General features: G+C 35.3%; 1 protein-coding gene across 1 annotated transcript in view; it reads right to left on the bottom strand.

Annotated features, from left to right (window-relative positions):
* The window catches only part of LOC139851614 (ubiquitin-ribosomal protein eL40 fusion protein-like), a 114,929-nt gene continuing 92,552 nt past the window's right edge, over window positions 1-22,377 (bottom strand). The window contains exons 3-5 of the mRNA XM_071840707.1: window positions 603-714; window positions 253-310; window positions 1-128 (exon numbers count right to left, since the gene is read on the bottom strand). Coding sequence (XP_071696808.1) covers window positions 90-128; window positions 253-310; window positions 603-714 — 209 coding nt within the window. The 3' untranslated portion in view covers window positions 1-89. The remainder of the gene's footprint in view (window positions 129-252; window positions 311-602; window positions 715-22,377) is intronic.

Genomic DNA, 22,377 nt, shown 5'->3' with positions numbered 1-22,377 from the left:
GTTCATAGAAAATAACAAAAACCACTAAACAAGGTCCTTATTTTATAAAACAACCAGATAGCTAGCTCCTCTTCCAGCAAACAAAACACTCATGGGACGTGGAGTCGGAGCTTCTTCTTTGGCCTTAGCTGCAAACACATAAAAGCAAAGAAAAATCAACAAATAATACAACCAGATAAAGCACGTATAACAAACAATGTTAGAAGTGTGTACAAAAAATAAAATTACAAGTAAGGTGGAAAGAAAGATTACTTGGGTGCTGTGACACTTCCTGCAGTTAACAGCCCTTGGGTTTAGGCGAGCATAGCACCTAACCGAACAGATTTCAGACATCAAAGGCATTAATACATATAAGTCAAATAATTCACATACATTTTAGAAGGCTACATAAAAGAAATAGTAAAAAGGCTAATGATGAAATTCAGACAAGTTTATAATCATAATTTCATAGAGAAATAAAATCCCTGATCTATTCAATGATTCAGCATCCGAAATATCTCACATCTATTTTAAGCACATCAAAAACACAAAAAGAATACAAATATGATATATACCCAACATTTGGATGATCATAAAAATATATGAAGATTTAGCGAACTTACATGCGGCAAATTACTTTGTCCTGAACGTATTTCCTAGCCAAATTCCCCAAATAAGGTGCAACAGTACCACTTTTTCCTCCCCTGAGCCTCAAAACCAAATGAAGAGTCGACTCTGAACAAAAAGGATAATACATTAATCTCTATTTAAACGCATACTGACCTAAGGTAATTGTTAGTGCATATTCTGTAATCCCTAGTTCCATGAACTTTAACGTTTTATTCGATCATGTTGTAACCTGTAATATTGTTAAACGTTGATTGTCGATGTGTTATTTTATATTTGTAAACGTTTAAATATATTTCGTAATATTACTCGACAGTCGGCCGACTGACATGGTCAGTCGACCGACTGTCATCCACTGTCGACCGACATAGGAACTGAGGTATTTAAGCCTAATTAATCTTCATTAATTTGGTTAACAACTCTGCAGATTACACACACACGAAAACAGTTCTAGGTCGAGTCTCTCTCAATCTTCATGTCCAAATACCACAGAATGTCAGTCTAGGCTTCGTGTTTATCAAGATCTAATCTTGGTTTGACTTGTACGAACCCGAAAACCCATAGATATTCGTTTAAGCTCTTTCTAGTGTTATTCCGCCTCTAGATCGTGTTAGGTTGATTCTAAGATCCTCTCTCAGCGTCTACAAAGTGGTATCAGAGCTCTGGCTTGCTGAATCAATTGTTTTAAACAAGTTCTTGGTATATTTTTGGGTCAAAAATTGGTTTTGGATTGAATTTTGTATACTTTTACGTTAAACCTTTGGTTTTAATTGCTTTAGAGTGTTTACATAAGTCATTCTTAGTTGCTTAAGGTGTTGGTCAGTAGTTTTAGTTCGAAAATTGAGCTTGAAATCGTTTAGAAGTCAAAAACCTGATTTTTTTGGATTCTAGCTCTGAAAGAAAGTACAGTCGACCGACTTAGGAGACAATCGACCGATTTTCATGTATTTCGACCGATTGTCATTAGTTCGACCGATTGTCTTTAAACCGACCGACATATGCTAAACCGACCGACTTAAGTTGTAAACCGACCGACTTAAGTACTAAACCGACCGATTGAAGGAACATCGACCGATTGAAAAAAGTACTACCATTTGCCTAAATGTAAACAGAACTTCGACCAATTAATCATTGACAGTCGACCGACTGTAGATGTTCATCGACCGACTGTAGCTGTTCATCGACCGACTGTAGCTGTTCATCGACCGACTGTCACCAACAGTCGACCGACTTAGGATCAGATTCAACCTTAATTAAATTTTAAAATGTCTGATCAGGCAATGGCAATTACTTCCGGCGTTCAAAACATTTTACTATCTGATAGTGAATCAGGCAGTGCCAATCGTGCTCCTAGACTTGATAATACAAATGATTACATTAGATGGAGGGCTAGGTTCATGAATTACATTAGAGGCCTTGATCCTAGAATGTGGGATTTGATACAACATGAATATAAAGAGCCTTTAGGTATTGATGGTAATAGTAAAAAGTATGAAGATTATAGCGTGACAGAAAAAGAAACATATGCCTTAGAATGTAGATGTTATGCTCAATTGACCCAGGGTTTAGACGGTGATATTTATCATCAATATCAAATGCACTTAACTTCATATTCTCTTTGGAATGCTATTAAGATAGGTGTCGAAGGAAATAAGGCGTATCGTGAAAAGAAAGCTAAAGTAATCAAAAGTGAATGGAAAAGGTTTGCTGCTCTAAGTCATGAAACGTTAGAAGAGACAATCATTCGTTATCGTCATCTTGTCTCTGAATTGGGTAACTTAGGTGTAGAAGTTACAGAACAGAAAGCTATCAAACAATTAACAGATGGTTTACCACACAAGTGGGATGCGTTTATTGAACAGATAGAAGACAGAGCTTCGTCTGCTGGTGAATCACTGACCCTAGATAAATTCACATCAAAATTGATGGTAAAGGACTTGGATATGGAAACCAAGAAGAAACGTCTTGAGGGTCAACAGAGTCCTATAATTTACAAAGCTGGTACTTCTGGATTGAGCAATGTTCATGCTCCCTTACAAACAGCGTTTGTTTATAATGATAGTGCTGTAAATAGATCACAACCTGCTCAAAATGTGATGTTTCCAACCCAAGTAAATAAGCCTAGTAGTACAAATCAGTCCACCATTAGACAGGAGCCAAAAACTGTAGTTCTCAACACTGAGAATTTAAGAACTAGGCCCCTTTCAGTTGTAGAGGAAGATATGGCTTTAGTTGCTTTGGTAGTTAATTCTTATAATGAAATGGTTGGTGGTCAAATTGGTAATGCTTATTTAGAAGCAGAAGATTATGAGCAGATTGATGAGGATGAAATTGAAAAGATGGATATCCTCTGGGCTATGGGTAGTGTGATTAGACGAGTGAAGAAATTTCTGAAAAGGACAGGTCAACAGAGCTTAGGTGTTACTAGAGATACTAAGTTAGGTTTTGATATGTCAAAAGTGAGATGTTTTAATTGCAATGAGTTAGGACACTTCAAAAGAACATGTACCAGGCCACAGAAAACTGGTTTTCACAACCCATTTCACAATCAGTTTAATAAGATAAAGGTTAATGTGCCAGTTGAAACAACGAGCAGTGATACTATCAGAAATGATAAAGCAAAAGGCTTAATTGCAACATATTCAGACGAAGGTTGTGATTGGACAGTATTTGCTGATGATGAAAATCATGCTAACGTTGTTAGAATGCCTAAGACCGAAGAAGAAACTGAAAGTGAGAAACAAGAGAGAGAGAAAGCTGGTTGTGTTGGTACTGCGAATGAATGCATGTGTTACATCTGCAAGATGGAAGCAAGAATTGAGCGAACTTATGCAATGATCAGATATGTTAGAAGAGGTGTTCTTAACAAGAGAGTGTATGAGAAGTTCAAGTACGCAATGCACAATGATGGCGATGTATGGACTGATTACAGTAGTTCATCTTCATCAGATGGAGAAACTATTGTGGTAGATGATGTCAAGACTTCAGTTGAGTTGAATAATTCTGACTGTTCCAGTTCTAGTTCAGAATCTGAACCTGAATCAGAGACTGAAGAAAAGGAATATGCGTTCATGGCAAACACATCAAGTGACTCTAAGGTACAAACTGAATTTCCTTTGGAATGTAACGATTGTGCTGATCATAAGTTAGAAATTGCTAAACTTGAATCCATAGTTTCAAAACTGAATGATATCCCCTTAGGATGTATCTACTGTCCTGAAGTAAAACAGGAACTTAGGATTGTTAAAGCAGCTTATCTTGAGGTAAAAGGCCTATACGAGACTAATTTAACTCTGTTTAACAATAAAAAGGAATTCAGGGAGACAATCAAAACTCTAGAAAATCAAGTTCATGATTTAAGAGCTACAATTTCAGGTGACCAAAAGGCTATAATGATGTACTTAAATCAACTTAAATGTGCTAAGAGAGAAAAGGAAGAGTTTAAGATTAAGTATGAGTCAGAAAAGGCTAGAAATGACACTTGGCAGCGAATGTCATATGTCATTGACTATACTGTCTATAACAAGAATGATGGTAAAAAGGGTTTAGGTTATAAAGAGTGTCCTCCTCCTCTTAGGAATGAGTACATTAATAAACCTTCTGATTCTTGCCTTAGTGAAATCCTAAGTGTTAAGCCTGTAGAGAATGAAAAATCAGACAACACTAAGCCGGTTGTTGAAGGCTTAGCTGAGGACAGTAAATCTGATTCAGAGTATGAAAAAGTTTCAGAGTTTGTGACACCAAAATCCAAACCAATCACTATCCTGAAAAATCCATTGAATGCTAGTAAGGCTAGTGAAAGCGGACAACCCACACCTAGAAAACAAGTAAACTCTAGGAACTCTAATGGAAATAAAATATTTCAGACACCTGTCAAGTATCAGCAGGGACTCAACCTAGATAAAGAATATGTTCTTACACAAGCACCTGAAGAACTATTTAATAAAAGGAGCCCTAATACTAACAATGTGCCTAAATATGTGCATCCTAACCGTCGACCAGGCTTGAAACATCATGTTGAGAAACATATGTCACCCATGAAACAGTCTTTTCCCAATAAGCACCTGAGTTCAAAAACACGTACACCAGAAACTCAAAACTGTAATAAATGTGGGAAAAAGGGTCATTGTGCTGTTAACTGTCAACAGCGTTGGAAAAAACCAAAAAGAAAATCTGACACTGAAACGAAAACTACACACTATGCTTCTAGTTCTAGTTCCAGTTCCATAGGTACTTCAAGTAATAGTTCAAAAGGTTTTTCTAAACCAAAGTCAAATTCTATTGCTAATTCATCCACAAGGGTACAGTCAGGTGTGAATAAAATTTTTCAAACGAATGACTATTATGAGAAATCTGTTGGTAAACGTACCATTTGGAAGCCTAAAACCGAGACAAAGGTTGTTGACAAGTCCAATGATCCATCAAGATCAAAGGGTCAATGGATGGATGTGCAAGTTATTGGTGTCGATGGGAAACCCACTGCCATTCGGGCATGGGTGTCCATCTCAAACTAACTTCTTTTCTTATTGTGCAGGTCGCCTACGATCCGAGTAGAAATACCTGGATTGTTGATAGTGGGGCGTCCCGGCACATGACAGGAAACATGTCCTTACTTTCTAATGTCAAATCAGTAAATGGAGGATCTGTTTCTTTTGCAGGAGATGAAGGAGGTTTTATTACAGCTCAGGGTGTGATTGCTAATGCTAATGTTAGTTTTGATAAAGTGAATTTTGTGAAGCAGATGTCAAATAATCTGCTGTCAGTTTCGCAAGTAGCAGATAAAAAGCATAAGGTTGCTTTTGATGATCAAAGATGCTACATTTTGAAGAAAAGAGTATGTAATACCGGAAGAGATGATTCTTATGACAGCTCCCAGAAATAAAGATTTGTATATTTTGGATATGTCAACAGCCCATGTTAAAGCTGCAACAGGTCATCAAGCTTTCATATCCAAAGCTACAGAACAAGAATCAATTTCATGGCACAAGCGTATGGGTCATTTGAGCTTGAGAAAGATGAACAATCTTGTTCATAATAATCTGATTGAGGGAGTAAATGTTAAGAGTTTTCAAATTCCTGAAGGATATCTTCCGTGTAAGAAAGGCAAACAGACTAAAAAGTTACATGCAACAAAGAAACATCATTCAATTGTTGTTCCTCTAGAGTTGTTACATATGGATCTTTTTGGTCCGATTAATCGAACAAGCATCTCTGGAGATTCATATTGTTTAGTAGTGACTGATGAATACTCATGATACTCTTGGGTAGTGATGTTAAAGAAGAAGTCTGACACATTTGAAAATATAAAGTTGTTGTTTTTGAAGCTGGAATCTTTGTACAAGTTAAAGGTTAGGAAGACTCGAACAGATAATGGTACTGAATTCAAGAATCAGCAGATGGAGAGTTTCTGCAACGAGAAAGGCATTAAACAACAGTTCAGTCCAGCTTATACTCCGCAATCAAATGGTGTTGCTGAAAGACGTAACAGAACGTTAATTGAAACTGCGTGAACTATGTTAGCCGATTCAAGTTTACCGGTTAACTTCTGGAGTGAAGCTGTGGCTACAGCATGTTATACAATGAATTGATTGTTAGTAGTCAAGAGACATGGAAAGACTTGCTATGAATTGCTACATAAAAGGAAGCCTAACATTAAACATTTCGAACCCTTTGGTGCACCGTGTTCAATCATGATACGAGATACTGGAGGAAAATTTAATCCTAAGGCTGTTCCTGGTATATTTCTTGGTTATGGGAATCCAAACAAAAGAGTTTTCAACACTGTATCTAAACGTGTTGAAGAACATTTTGAAGTAGATGTTCAAAGAAATGCTGCTATTCCTGCTGGGAAAGGTTTTTCATGGCAGTTTGATTATGAAGATTTGTTTGATTCTTTTGGTCTTCCGTCTGTTGCTACTGATGATGAAGTTATTGCAAGATTACTGAATGAAATGCAGACGTCTCCATCACAAATGGTTCCGAAATCTCAAACGGCACCACAACATCACCCAGTGCCGCAACAACAACTTGTTCAAGATGATGAAGAATCAGGTGATTATCAAGATGATCCATCTTATGATGGATCTGATTCTGAAGAGGAGTCACAACCTATAGACAGTGGCGAAAGTTTTCATAATCTGCCACAAATTGTCGAAGTTCAGGAAGAACAACCAGAACCTGAAGGTTTTCGTAGATCATCACGAACAGTTGTCCTACCTCGACACTTAGATGATTTTATTGTTGATTCGAAAGGAGTTTCTGGAGCACCATCAAATGATGCCTCAACGTCTGAAAATCAGAAAGCTTCAACTGAGAATGTTATGCAAGCTTTCTATTCTTCACTAAATAGGTCAGGCAAACTCTTCTTACATGCATATTCATGCTTTGTGTGTCAAATTGAACCAAATTCTGTTGAGGAAGCTCTTCTTTATGATGATTGGGTAAACGCCATGCAAGAAGAGCTTTTGCAATTCAAGCATTTAGGAGTATGGAAACTAGTGACTCGGTGATGTTATGCGAGGTGTATATAAAATAGTTATTAATTTTAGCAGGAAATACTATTAAATACGATACAATTTTACACAAGATATTTATTTATTTATAGAATGGATATACTTAAACCTTGCTACAACACTTATAGGCAGTGTACCTAATCGTACAGTAGTGTAGTTTTTAGTAAGTCCGGTTCGTTCCACAGGGAAATCTTTAAACAAAGCTCAACGCTATATTAGTTTACTTTTATTAAAAATACAAATATATATATAAGTAATATTATTATTATAAAGGGGGGTTTTTACCGTTTAATGACCGGTTTGTCGATTTTAAGACTTTAGTCGCAGTTAAAACCTAATGTAAAATATAAAATAAATACAAGACTTAAATTAAAGCGTAAAGTAAATAACGATAATGAAATTGCGAATAATAAAAGTGCGATAAAATAAACTTACGATAATTAAAAAGTACGATAATTAAAAGTGCGATTAAATAACAATAAATAAAAGTGCGATAATTAGAAGTGCAATTAAATATAAAATAAAGGAAATTAAATATGAAATAAAAGAATTATGCTTATTTAAACTTCCGTAATCATGATGTTTGACGTGTTGATTTTAGTTTTATGCCCATGGGTTAATTGTCCTTTGTCCTGGATTATTTAATATGTCCGTCTGGTTTTTGTCCATAACAGTCCATCAGTCATAAATATAAAGTGCGAGTGTCCTCATCAAATTATTCTTATACCCGAAGTTAAATATTCCAACTAATTGGGGATTCGAATTGTAACAAGGTTTTAATACTTTGTTTAATGAATACACCAGGTTATCGACTGCGTGTAAACCAAGGTTTTACTACTTTGTTAACAATTACACCAATTACCCTTGAATGTAATTTCACCCCTGTTTTAATTATTCTAGTGGCTATTAATCCATTCCCGTGTCCGGTTAAATGAACGATTATTCGTACATATAAATACCCCGCCCATCGTGTCCGATCGAGTGTATATGGTAATTTATAGGGACGCCCAATTGTAAATCTTTATATTAACATTAACAAACTATCATTTAGTTAAACAAATATAAAGCCCATTAATAGCCCATAGTCTAATTTCCACAAGTGTCGTTCTTTTGTCCAAACCCCAATTATGGTACAAAGCCCAATTACCCAATTTTAGTAATTAGCCCAACATCATGATTACTTCGTTTTAAATAAGCATAATAATAACTTAGCTATGAGACATTAATGTAAAAATGTTGAACATAACTTACAATGATTAAAAATAGCGTAGCGTTACACGGACAGAATTTCGACTTACACCCTTACAATATTCGCTAACATACCCTTATTATTAGAATTATAATTAAAATTAAAATATAAATTATAAATATAAATATAAATTTTACGTATGAATGAGGAAGAAAAAGATGATGGTTTTTGATCAGAATTCGGTTGGCTTTATAGGCAGTTTTCAAATTTGGGGCTCCGCGACTCGCGGCAAAATCCTCTTCAAACTTCGCGAGTCGCGGAGAATGAAATTACAGCTCAGTCCTTGGAGTCTTTCTCTGCCGACGGTTTTTTATTTATAAATATAATATATATATAATTAATATAATTAATTATATATTATATTATATTTATATACATAGTTAACTTGTAATTTTTAGTCCGTTGCGTCGAGCGTTAAGAGTTGACTCTGGTCCCGGTTCCGGATTTTCGAACGTCCTTGCGTACAATTTTATATTTTGTACTTTGCGTTTTGAATCTTGTACTCTTGTAATTTCGAGACGTTTCTTATCAATAATTGGAACCTTTTTGATTGTCTTTTGTACTTTTGAGCTTTTTGGTCGTTTGCGTCTTCAATTCGTCGAATCTGTCTTTTGTCTTCACCTTTTATTATTTAAACGAATATCTCTTGTAAATAGAACAATTGCAACTAAAAGCTTGTCTTTCTTGAGGAATAATGCTATGAAATATATGTTCGTTTTTAGCATTATCAAATATTCCCACACTTGAGCGTTGCTTGTCCTCAAGCAATATCGTCTTGAAATACTAGAATCACTTCTTTATTCTTCACACTTTGTACATCAGTGATTTCTATACGGCGGTATAAACAATGGTAGTAACGATATGGTTTACAGTCCCACATGACTATAAAAATTTAGATCCATTAAGGAAATTGGATCTTTATGAAAACATTTGATCTTTTGAAATCTAGTTTTTACCCTAGATAAGTTTTCCGGAATAACCCCCGACTTATATCCACACCGAGATATTCACCAATCAAAGTAATAAAAATTCCACCTCCTATTATGCTATGTGGTCGCATCCCCCGAACCATAGCTGATAAATAATAACCCACACAATATGGTATACTTACAGCGCTTTGTGGGTCTCGAATACACATATGGTAAAACAAATCCTGTTCATTTACTTTTTCCTTGTTTTTACCCCTTTGTGTAATCGAATTAGCTAAAAACCTATGTATCACTCTTAATTCGGCTCTATCTATATCCAAATAAGAGTAATTTCCCCCTTTGAAACGGTGATGGCTTGTCATTTGACTTCACACACCGTGTGTATCAAAATTCTCATCTATCTTTCTACCGTTTAGTATCAATCCTCTACAATCGGCAGACGCTAACTCCTCAGGCGTATATATACGTAAAGCCTGAGCCATGTCCAGTAAAGACATGTGGCGCATCGAACCGCCTAACAAAAATCTAATAAAAGAACGATCGGTTAAACTAGCTACCCGATCATTCAACTCTATACTACATAACAATTCTTCACACCATACTTTATATACAGGTCTGCGTATGGTGAATAAACATATCCAGTCATTAAAAGAAGAATTACCATACCTCTGTACAAGTAATTCCCTAATTGGCCCGGCCAATTCTACAGCTTCTAAGGGTCCCCATTCTATGACCCTCGGTACCTCAACAACCTTAGAATGAAGAGTATGCAAACCCCGTTGATATTTTGGATAATCTATCCAAAGTCTGTCAAATCTCAGGTTCGGGTGCAACTCTTCCAAGTGCATATCGGAAAAGGTCATGACTGGATGAGGTATATCCTGCTTGTAGTAGTTATCTACCTCCTGTTGTTCCAAATTCTCAGCAGGAGCATTGCGGGCTTGGGATGAAGATTCACCCCTTTCATTCTGCAAAACACATCAAACACAATTTTTGTGCATCCATATATGCATTAGTGTCAGCAAAATCATCAATCAAAATAATTACAATGACATTATCAATTTATATCAAACTTAAGCTTATTTTCACATTTTTATCAAATCTACACTTTTTCAAATAAGCATATACGAAAATTTTCGCCAAGTTCATAAGCATTCAACTCAAATAACATGTCAAAATAATCATTACTAGCAATCAAACAAGTCTCAAATGGCATTATCTTTCAAAAATCAAGTTCATGAATTTTAGACTTGAAAAAGTCCACTTTAATTCTCAAAATCATGTTTAGGCTCAAAGTTTGGATTATTTAACTACCTAGACATGTTACACTACTCAATTTAGCAACAATTCATGACAAAAATCGGCCATAACCTGTTTATATCAAAAAGCCCCAAATTTGCTCAAGAACACAAACCCTAGATTATTCAAAATTTGAAGTTTAAGGCTTCTAATTATGTTAAACAGCATCAATCTAGGTTATACAAGCATAATACATAAACAATTTAAGTCTAATTACACTAAAAAGCATCAAAATCAAATTGGGGAAAAAATGACTCAAGAACACCAAATTTCGAATTAAATGGTGTTTAGGTGTAGAAATTTACCGTTTTTCTTGAGTAATTCTTAGATAGCATCCTTCTCAACATGATTTTAGCAAAAAATTTGGTGATTAACGGTTAAAAATTGGGATTTTTGGGGGTGTTTTTCGGGTTTTTTCGGAGTATTTCGAGCTGTATTTTTGGGTGTGGAGTGTGAAACTGAGCTGTTGCAGCTCTTATTTTTTTTTCTGTAATCCGGTCCTCCCGCGAGTCGCGGGGATTTACCCTCCAAACTCCGCGACCAGCGGAGATTTTTTTTTTTTTTTTTTTTTTTTTTATAATCATTAATTTTTGAAACAATTAAGTACTTAATTTTAAAATTTTGTTTCCCTTGTTATTTAGGACGAGGTCGTTTCGGATCGATGTCCTAGTCCGTCCTTCGACAAAATTTTAAAATTTGTCTTTTTGTAGCGATTGTTTTAAAAGCTAAGATTTTTGGGTTTTTTTAATGTTTTTGGCATACTTTAAATCAATAAGATTAAAAATAATGATAATAAAAGTTCCCGTCCCTCCCTCGGGTAAAGCAATTTCGGTTCAAAGACCTAGTCTTCAACTTACGACGAATTTTAAAAATCATATTCTTAACTTAATGAGATAAAGTAAATTTTTGTTTTTAAATTCACACAACTTAAATATAAAATTCAAAATTAATATTAAAAATTTACACCAAACTTAAAATTTGAAATGCATAAAATTAAAAATTTATATTTTAAAAATTAAAAGTTCACACCAAAGTTAATTTAAAAATTTATAAATTCATATCAAACTTATATTAATTTTTCAAATATTTACAATTTTAAATATATTGTTTTTACAGAGTTTACAATATTAATTTAAGATTTAAATATTAAGATTAAAAACATGGTAAAAATAAAATTAAAAATCTTTTTGTCTTTTTATCCCACTTTAATCAATCAAATATTATCAAAAATATGCGCCCCTCTTTTCGGTAAAGTATTTTCGGTTCCAAGACCTAATTTAACTCATGACGAATTTTTGAAATATTTTGGTTTGATTGATTAAAGATATTTATACCTTAAGAATAAACGTTAAATTTCGCAGTGATGTAATAAATTTTTGAATGATATCAATAATTTCGGTCGCCAAACCTAATTTTATTTAATACCAATTTAATACTTTTTAGCGAACAAATTAGCGTTTATTATCAAAAGGTTAAAAATAAAAATAAAAATAAAAACTGTACAGACATACCTGTGAAATAGATTTCTTAGTTATATGATCTATCCCATTCATAAGATAGTCGGTTTAATTGGTTTTCCATGGCTACATAGGCGTAACCTCGAGCATTCAGTATCTTTTCTTCTAAACATATGAACGGTCCGTCTCTGCATAAAGTAACAAATTCGGTATTTGAATAGGTTTGATTATTTGAACATTTACCTCCATGTGACCATTTTCCGCATTTGTGACATCTTTCTAGGTGTCGTGCTCTTCTTTTCGCTGCGGATTTTGATTTTCCTTTACCAAATTGTAACTTATTATCTTCGCATCTGGATTCTTTTCTAACTCCGTCCATTTTTTCTCTGATTACTGATACTATTTCACTCGGGAGTATGTCATTATTACGTTTAGTGATCAAAGCGTGTAGCATTAGACCATGGTTTAGTTCACAGGCAGTCTTCATTTCGTAAAAACCTAAAAAAAAAATAAAAATTCAGAATGGGGGGAGAAGACTAGTTATTTAGGGTCTGCTAGGGAAAGACCATTCGGGTTCCATTTTCGAGAACTACACGAAAACAGACAATCTAACTCTAACAGAAATACATATTATCCTTTAAAGACTTGATTCTCCCCACACTTAGTTAGCTGTGGTGTCGAAATTGTGATTAACTTTGTTGTCGACTTCCATCGGACCATGTATGTAATGTTTAACTCTGTGACCATTAACTTTAAATTCAATCCCATTTGAATTTATCAATTCTATCATTCCGTATGGGAAAACTCTTTTGACTATGAATGGTCCAGACCATCTTGATTTCAATTTTCCAGAAAATAGCTTGAATCGTGAATTGAAAAGAAGAACTCTATCTCCTTCTTTAAATTCTTTTGAACTTCTGATTCTTTTATCATGCCATTTCTTCGTTCTTTCTTTATAGATTAACGAATTTTCGTATGCTTCATGTCTTAATTCTTCTAATTCGTTTAGTTGACTTAATCGTAGACGTCCGGCTTCATGTAAATCAAGATTACATGTTTTCAAAGCCCAAAATGCTTTGTGTTCAATTTCTACTTGAAGATGACATGCTTTTCCATAAACAAGTCTAAAAGGTGTGGTTCCAATTGGAGTTTTGTAGGCTGTTCTAAAAGCCCAGAGTGCATCCTCCAATTTAATGGACCATTCCTTCGGATTTGATCCTACGGTTTTCTCTAGAATACGTTTTAAAGCTCGGTTTATATTTTCAACTTGTCCACTTGTTTGTGGATGATATGCGGTGGAGATTTTATGAGTTACTCCATATCTTTTAAGAACTTTCTCAAGTTGATTATTACAGAAATGAGTACCCCGATCACTTATTAAAGCTTTCGGTGTTCCAAACCTTGCAAAAAGACGTTTTAAAAAGTTGACTACAACTCGTGCATCGTTAGTTGGGAGAGCTTGTGCTTCCGCCCATTTAGATACATAATCAATGGCTACGAGTATATATAGATTATTATGAGATTTTGGAAATGGACCCATAAAGTCAATACCCCAAATGTCAAATACTTCACATACTTGGATGACATTTTGTGGCATTTCATCACGTTGCCTTATTTTTCCGGCCCTTTGACATGCATCACAGTATTTGCAAAGAAGGTGTTCGTCTTTGTAAATTGTTGGCCAATAGAATCCAGCATCATAAACTTTTCTTGCTGTTAGTTGAGGCCCATAATGCCCTCCTGTTGGTCCTGTGTGACAATGGTTTAAAATTTTACTAGCTTCATCTCCAAATACACATCGGCGTATTATTCCATCGGGACAACTTTTAAACAGATGTGGATCTTCCCAGAAATAGTGTTTTATATCACTGAAGAATTTCTTTCGTCTTTGGTACGATAATCCTTTTTCAAGGAATCCACAAACTAAGTAGTTTGCATAGTCTGCAAACCATGGGATTTCTTTATAATCTATCTTCAATAGATATTCATCAGGAAAGTTGTCTTGTATGGCTGATTCATTTAGAACTTCTAATTCGGGATTTTCAAGACGAGAAAGATGATCAGCGGCGAGATTTTCTGCTCCTCTTTTATCTCGGATTTCAATATCAAACTCTTGTAAGAGTAAGATCCAACGGATTAATCTTGGTTTAGCATCTTGTTTTGAAAATAGGTATCTAAGAGCAGAATGGTCTGTATAGACCACCGTTTTTGCTAGAACGAGATATGATCGAAATTTGTCAAAAGCAAAGACAATAGCAAGGAGTTCTTTTTGAAATGTCCCGTTCTTATTGATTAAAAACGTTCCATATTAATTGATTTCGTTGCGAGGTTTTGACCTCTATATGAGACGTTTTTCAAAGACTGCATTCATTTTTAAAACAAACCATAACCTTTATTTCATAAATAAAGGTTTAAAAAGCTTTACGTAGATTATCAAATAATGATAATCTAAAATATCTTGTTTACACACGACCATTACATAATGGTTTACAATACAAATATGTTACATCGAAATCAGTTTCTTGAATGCAGTTTTTACACAATATCATACAAACATGGACTCCAAATCTTGTCCTTATTTTAGTATGCAACAGCGGAAGCTCTTAATATTCACCTGAGAATAAACATGCTTTAAACGTCAACAAAAATGTTGGTGAGTTATAGGTTTAACCTATATATATCAAATCGTAACAATAGACCACAAGATTTCATATTTCAATACACATCCCATACATAGAGATAAAAATCATTCATATGGTGAACACCTGGTAACCGACATTAACAAGATGCATATATAAGAATATCCCCATCATTCCGGGACACCCTTCGGATATGATATAAATTTCGAAGTACTAAAGCATCCAGTACTTTGGATGGGGTTTGTTAGGCCCAATAGATCTATCTTTAGGATTCGCGTCAATTAGGGTGTCTGTTCCCTAATTCTTAGATTACCAGACTTAATAAAAAGGGGCATATTCGATTTCGATAATTCAACCATAGAATGTAGTTTCACGTACTTGTGTCTATTTTGTAAATCATTTATAAAACCTGCATGTATTCTCATCCCAAAAATATTAGATTTTAAAAGTGGGACTATAACTCACTTTCACAGATTTTTACTTCGTCGGGAAGTAAGACTTGGCCACTGGTTGATTCACGAACCTATAACAATATATACATGTATATCAAAGTATGTTCAAAAAATATATTTACAACACTTTTAATATATTTTGATGTTTTAAGTTTATTAAGTCAGCTGTCCTCGTTAGTAACCTACAACTAGTTGTCCACAGTTAGATGTACAGAAATAAATCAATAAATATTATCTTGAATCAATCCACGACCCAGTGTATACGTATCTCAGTATTGATCACAACTCAAACTATATATATTTTGGAATCAACCTCAACCCTGTATAGCTAACTCCAACATTCACATATAGAGTGTCTATGGTTGTTCCGAAATATATATAGATGTGTCGACATGATAGGTCGAAACATTGTATACGTGTCTATGGTATCTCAAGATTACATAATATACAATACAAGTTGATTAAGTTATGGTTGGAATAGATTTGTTACCAATTTTCACGTAGCTAAAATGAGAAAAATTATCCAATCTTGTTTTACCCATAACTTCTTCATTTTAAATCCGTTTTGAGTGAATCAAATTGCTATGGTTTCATATTGAACTCTATTTTATGAATCTAAACAGAAAAAGTATAGGTTTATAGTCGGAAAAATAAGTTACAAGTCGTTTTTGTAAAGGTAGTCATTTCAGTCGAAAGAACGACGTCTAGATGACCATTTTAGAAAACATACTTCCACTTTGAGTTTAACCATAATTTTTGGATATAGTTTCATGTTCATAATAAAAATCATTTTCTCAGAATAACAACTTTTAAATCAAAGTTTATCATAGTTTTTAATTAACTAACCCAAAACAGCCCGCGGTGTTACTACGACGGCGTAAATCCGGTTTTACGGTGTTTTTCGTGTTTCCAGGTTTTAAATCATTAAGTTAGCATATCATATAGATATAGAACATGTGTTTAGTTGATTTTAAAAGTCAAGTTAGAAGGATTAACTTTTGTTTGCGAACAAGTTTAGAATTAACTAAACTATGTTCTAGTGATTACAAGTTTAAACCTTCGAATAAGATAGCTTTATATGTATGAATCGAATGATGTTATGAACATCATTACTACCTTAATTTCCTTGGATAAACCTACTGGAAAAGAGAAAAATGGATCTAGCTTCAATGGATCCTTGGATGGCTCGAAGTTCTTGAAGCAGAATCATGACACGAAAACAAGTTCAAGTAAGATCATCACTTGAAATAAGATTGTTATAGTTATAGAAATTGAACCAAAGTTTGAATATGATTATTACCTTGTATTAGAATGATAACCTACTGTAAGAAACAAAGATTTCTTGAGGTTGGATGATCACCTTACAAGATTGGAAGTGAGCTAGCAAACTTGAAAGTATTCTTGATTTTATGAAACTAGAACTTTTGGAATTTATGAAGAACACTTAGAACTTGAAGATAGAACTTGAGAGAGATCAATTAGATGAAGAAAATTGAAGAATGAAAGTGTTTGTAGGTGTTTTTGGTCGTTGGTGTATGGATTAGATATAAAGGATATGTAATTTTGTTTTCATGTAAATAAGTCATGAATGATTACTCATATTTTTGTAATTTTATGAGATATTTCATGCTAGTTGCCAAATGATGGTTCCCACATGTGTTAGGTGACTCACATGGGCTGCTAAGAGCTGATCATTGGAGTGTATATACCAATAGTACATACATCTAAAAGCTGTGTATTGTACGAGTACGAATACGGGTGCATACGAGTAGAATTGTTGATGAAACTGAACGAGGATGTAATTGTAAGCATTTTTGTTAAGTAGAAGTATTTTGATAAGTGTATTGAAGTCTTTCAAAAGTGTATAAATACATATTAAAACACTACATGTATATACATTTTAACTGAGTCGTTAAGTCATCGTTAGTCGTTACATGTAAGTGTTGTTTTGAAACCTTTAGGTTAACGATCTTGTTAAATGTTGTTAACCCAATGTTTATAATATCAAATGAGATTTTAAATTATTATATTATCATGATATTATCATGTATGAATATCTCTTAATATGATATATATACATTAAATGTCTTTACAACGATAATCGTTACATATATGTCTCGTTTAAAAATCATTAAGTTAGTAGTCTTGTTTTTACATATGTAGTTCATTGTTAATATACTTTATGATATGTTTACTTATCATAGTATCATGTTAACTATATATATATATATCCATATATATGTCATCATATAGTTTTTACAAGTTTTAACGTTCGTGAATCACCGATCAACTTGGGTGGTCAATTGTCTATATGAAACATATTTCAATTAATCAAGTCTTAACAAGTTTGATTGCTTAACATGTTGGAAACATTTAATCATGTAAATATCAATCTCAATTAATATATATAAACATGGAAAAGTTCGGGTCACTACAGTACCTACCCGTTAAATAAATTTCGTCCCGAAATTTTAAGCTGTTGAAGGTGTTGACGAATCTTCTGGAAATAGATGCGGGTATTTCTTCTTCATCTGATCTTCACGCTCCCAGGTGAACTCGGGTCCTCTACGAGCATTCCATCGAACCTTAACAATTGGTATCTTGTTTTGCTTAAGTCTTTTAACCTCACGATCCATTATTTCGACGGGTTCTTCGATGAATTGAAGTTTTTCGTTGATTTGGATTTCATCTAACGGAATAGTGAGATCTTCTTTAGCAAAACATTTCTTTAAATTCGAGACGTGGAAAGTGTTATGTACAGCCGCGAGTTGTTGAGGTAACTCTAGTCGGTAAGCTACTGGTCCGACACGATCAATAATCTTGAATGGTCCAATATACCTTGGATTTAATTTCCCTCGTTTACCAAATCGAACAACGCCTTTCCAAGGTGCAACTTTAAGCATGACCATCTCTCCAATTTCAAATTCTATATCTTTTCTTTTAATGTCAGCGTAGCTCTTTTGTCGACTTTGGGCGGTTTTCAACCGTTGTTGAATTTGGATGATCTTCTCGGTAGTTTCTTGTATAATCTCCGGACCCGTAATCTGTCTATCCCCCACTTCACTCCAACAAATCGGAGACCTGCACTTTCTACCATAAAGTGCTTCAAACGGCGCCATCTCAATGCTTGAATGGTAGCTGTTGTTGTAGGAAAATTCTGCTAACGGTAGATGTCGATCCCAACTGTTTCCGAAATCAATAACACATGCTCGTAGCATGTCTTCAAGCGTTTGTATCGTCCTTTCGCTCTGCCCATCAGTTTGTGGATGATAGGCAGTACTCATGTCTAGACGAGTTCCTAATGCTTGCTGTAATGTCTGCCAGAATCTTGAAATAAATCTGCCATCCCTATCAGAGATAATAGAGATTGGTATTCCATGTCTAGAGATGACTTCCTTCAAATACAGTCGTGCTAACTTCTCCATCTTATCATCTTCTCTTATTGGCAGGAAGTGTGCTGATTTGGTGAGACGATCAACTATTACCCAAATAGTATCAAAACCACTTGCAGTCCTTGGCAATTTAGTGATGAAATCCATAGTAATGTTTTCCCATTTCCATTCCGGGATTTCGGGTTGTTGAAGTAGACCTGATGGTTTCTGATGCTCAGATTTGACCTTAGAACACGTCAAACATTCTCCTACGTATTTAGCAACATCGGCTTTCATACCCGGCCACCAAAAATGTTTCTTGAGATCCTTGTACATCTTCCCCGTTCCAGGATGTATTGAGTATCTGGTTTTATGAGCTTCTCTAAGTACCATTTCTCTCATATCTCCAAATTTTGGTACCCAAATCCTTTCAGCCCTATACCGGGTTCCGTCTTCCCGAATATTAAGATGCTTCTCCGATCCTTTGGGTATTTCATCCTTTAAATTTCCCTCTTTTAAAACTCCTTGTTGCGCCTCCTTTATTTGAGTAATAATGTTATTATGAATCATTATATTCATAGATTTTACTCGAATGGGTTCTCTGTCCTTCCTGCTCAAGGCATCGGCTACCACATTTGCCTTCCCCGGGTGGTAACGAATCTCAAAGTCGTAATCATTCAATAATTCAATCCACCTACGCTGCCTCATATTCAGTTGTTTCTGATTAAATATGTGTTGAAGACTTTTGTGGGCGGTATATATAATACTTTTGACCCCATATAAGTAGTGCCTCCAAGTCTTTAATGCAAAAACAACCGCGCCTAATTCCAAATCATGCGTCGTATAATTTTGTTCGTGAATCTTCAATTGTCTAGACGCATAAGCAATCACCTTCGTTCGTTGCATTAATACACAACCGAGACCTTGCTTTGATGCATCACAATAAATCACAAAATCATCATTCCCTTCAGGCAATGACAATATAGGTGCCGTAGTTAGCTTTTTCTTCAATAACTGAAACGCTTTCTCTTGTTCATCATTCCATTCAAATTTCTTCCCTTTATGCGTTAATGCAGTCAAGGGTTTTGCTATTCTAGAAAAGTCTTGGATGAACCTTCTGTAGTAACCAGCTAGTCCTAAAAACTGGCGTATGTGTTTCGGAGTTTTCGGGGTTTCCCACTTTTCAACAGTTTCTATCTTTGCCGGATCCACCTTAATACCTTCTTTGTTCACTATGTGACCGAGGAATTGAACTTCTTCCAACCAAAATGCACACTTTGAAAACTTAGCGTACAATTCTTCCTTCCTCAATACTTCTAACACCTTTCTCAAATGTTCACCGTGTTCTTGGTCATTCTTTGAGTAAATAAGTATGTCATCAATGAAAACAATGACAAACTTGTCAAGGTATGGTCCACACACTCGGTTCATAAGGTCCATGAACACAGCTGGTGCATTAGTTAAACCAAACGGCATGACCATAAACTCGTAATGACCGTAACGTGTTCTGAAAGCAGTCTTTGGAATATCATCTTCTTTCACCCGCATTTGATGATACCCGGAACGTAAGTCAATCTTTGAATAAACAGACGAGCCTTGTAGTTGATCAAATAAGTCATCGATTCTCGGTAGTGGGTAGCGGTTCTTGATGGTAAGTTTGTTCAACTCTCGGTAGTCGATACACAACCTGAATGTACCATCTTTCTTCTTGACAAACAAAACAGGAGCTCCCCACGGTGATGTGCTTGGTCGAATGAAACCACGCTCTAAAAGTTCTTGTAATTGGCTTTGTAGTTCTTTCATCTCGCTGGGTGCGAGTCTGTAAGGAGCACGAGCTATTGGTGCAGCTCCTGGTACAAGATCTATTTGAAATTCAACGGATCGATGTGGGGGTAATCCCGGTAATTCTTTCGGAAATACATCAGGAAATTCTTTTGCGACGGGAACATCATTGATGCTTTTTTCTTCAGTTTGTACTTTCTCGACGTGTGCTAGAACAGCATAGCAACCTTTTCTTATTAGTTTTTGTGCCTTCAAATTACTAATAAGATGTAGCTTCGTGTTGCCCTTTTCTCCGTACACCATTATGGGTTTTCCTTTTTCTCGTATAATGCGAATTGCATTTTTGTAACAAACGATCTCCGCTTTCACTTCTTTCAACCAGTCCATACCGATTATCACATCAAAACTCCCTAACTCTACTGGTATCAAATCAATCTTAAATGTTTCGCTAACCAGTTTAATTTCTCGATTCCGACATATATTATCTGCTGAAATTAATTTACCATTTGCTAATTCGAGTAAAAATTTACTATCCAAAGGCGTCAATGGACAACTTAATTTAGCACAAAAATCTCTACTCATATAGCTTCTATCCGCACCCGAATCAAATAAAACGTAAGCAGATTTATTGTCAATAAGAAACGTACCCGTAACAAGCTCCGGGTCTTCCTGTGCCTCTACCGCATTAATATTGAAAACTCTTCCGCGGCCTTGTCCATTCGTGTTCTCCTGGTTCGGGTAATTTCTAATAATGTGGCCCGGTTTTCCACATTTATAACAAACTACATTGGCATAACTTGCTCCGACACTACTTGCTCCGCCATTACTCGTTCCGACACCATTTGTTCCTTTCGTTCTATTAACCCCTGGTCCGTAGACCTCACACTTCGCCGCGCTATGACCATTTCTTTTACACTTGTTGCAAAATTTGGTGCAGAACCCCGAGTGATTCTTTTCACACCTTTGGCATAGCTGCTTCTGATTGTTGTTGTTGTTGCGGTTATTATTGTTGTTGGGATGATTGTTGTAGTTGCTATTGTTGTTGTTGTTGTTGTTGTTGTTGTTGGGCCGTTTGTTGTAGTTGCGATTGATGTTGCGATTGTTAGGATAATTATTGCGATTATTGTTGTAATTGCTGTTGTTGTTGTATTGGTGATTCTTATCACTGTTTTCCTCCCACTTTCTTTTGACTTGCTTCACATTGGTCTCTTCAGCAGTCTGTTCTTTAATTCTTTCTTCAATCTGGTTCACTAGTTTGTGAGCCATTCTACATGCCTGTTGTATGGAGGCGGGCTCGTGTGAACTTATATCTTCTTGGATTCTTTCCGGTAATCCTTTCACAAACGCGTCGATCTTCTCTTCCTCATCTTCGAATGCTCCCGGACACAATAGGCACAATTCTGTGAATCGTCTTTCGTACGTGGTAATATCAAATCCTTGGGTTCGTAACCCTCTAAGTTCTGTCTTGAGCTTATTGACCTCGGTTCTGGGACGGTACTTCTCGTTCATCAAGTGCTTGAATGCTGACCACGGTAGTGCGTACGCATCATCTTGTCCCACTTGCTCTAGATAGGTATTCCACCATGTTAACGCAGAACCTGTGAAGGTATGCGTAGCGTACTTCACTTTGTCCTCTTCAGTACACTTACTTATGGCAAACACCGATTCAACCTTCTCGGTCCACCGTTTCAATCCGATCGGTCCTTCGGTTCCATCAAATTCCAAAGGTTTGCAGGCAGTGAATTCTTTGTAGGTGCATCCTACACGATTTCCTGTACTGCTAGATCCAAGGTTATTGTTGGTATGTAGCGCAGCCTGTACTGCGGCTATGTTTGAAGCTAGAAAAGTACGGAATTCCTCTTCATTCATATTCACGGTGTGTCGAGTAGTCGGTGCCATTTCCTTCAAAATAGTTAAATGGAACAAGTTAATCATACAGAATATTAAGAGTAGTTAATAGTATTTCGTAGCATAATATGAACTCATTTATAAAAGCTTTTTCTTCATATTAGCGTTTTATAAGTTTAAATTCGGGTAGTACCTACCCGTTAAGTTCATACTTAGTAGCTAATATACAATTC

This window comes from Rutidosis leptorrhynchoides, chromosome 6 (assembly GCF_046630445.1).
Source record: "Rutidosis leptorrhynchoides isolate AG116_Rl617_1_P2 chromosome 6, CSIRO_AGI_Rlap_v1, whole genome shotgun sequence".
In the NCBI taxonomy this organism is placed as follows: Eukaryota; Viridiplantae; Streptophyta; class Magnoliopsida; order Asterales; family Asteraceae; genus Rutidosis; species Rutidosis leptorrhynchoides.
This window is presented reverse-complemented; position numbering and strand designations above follow the sequence as displayed.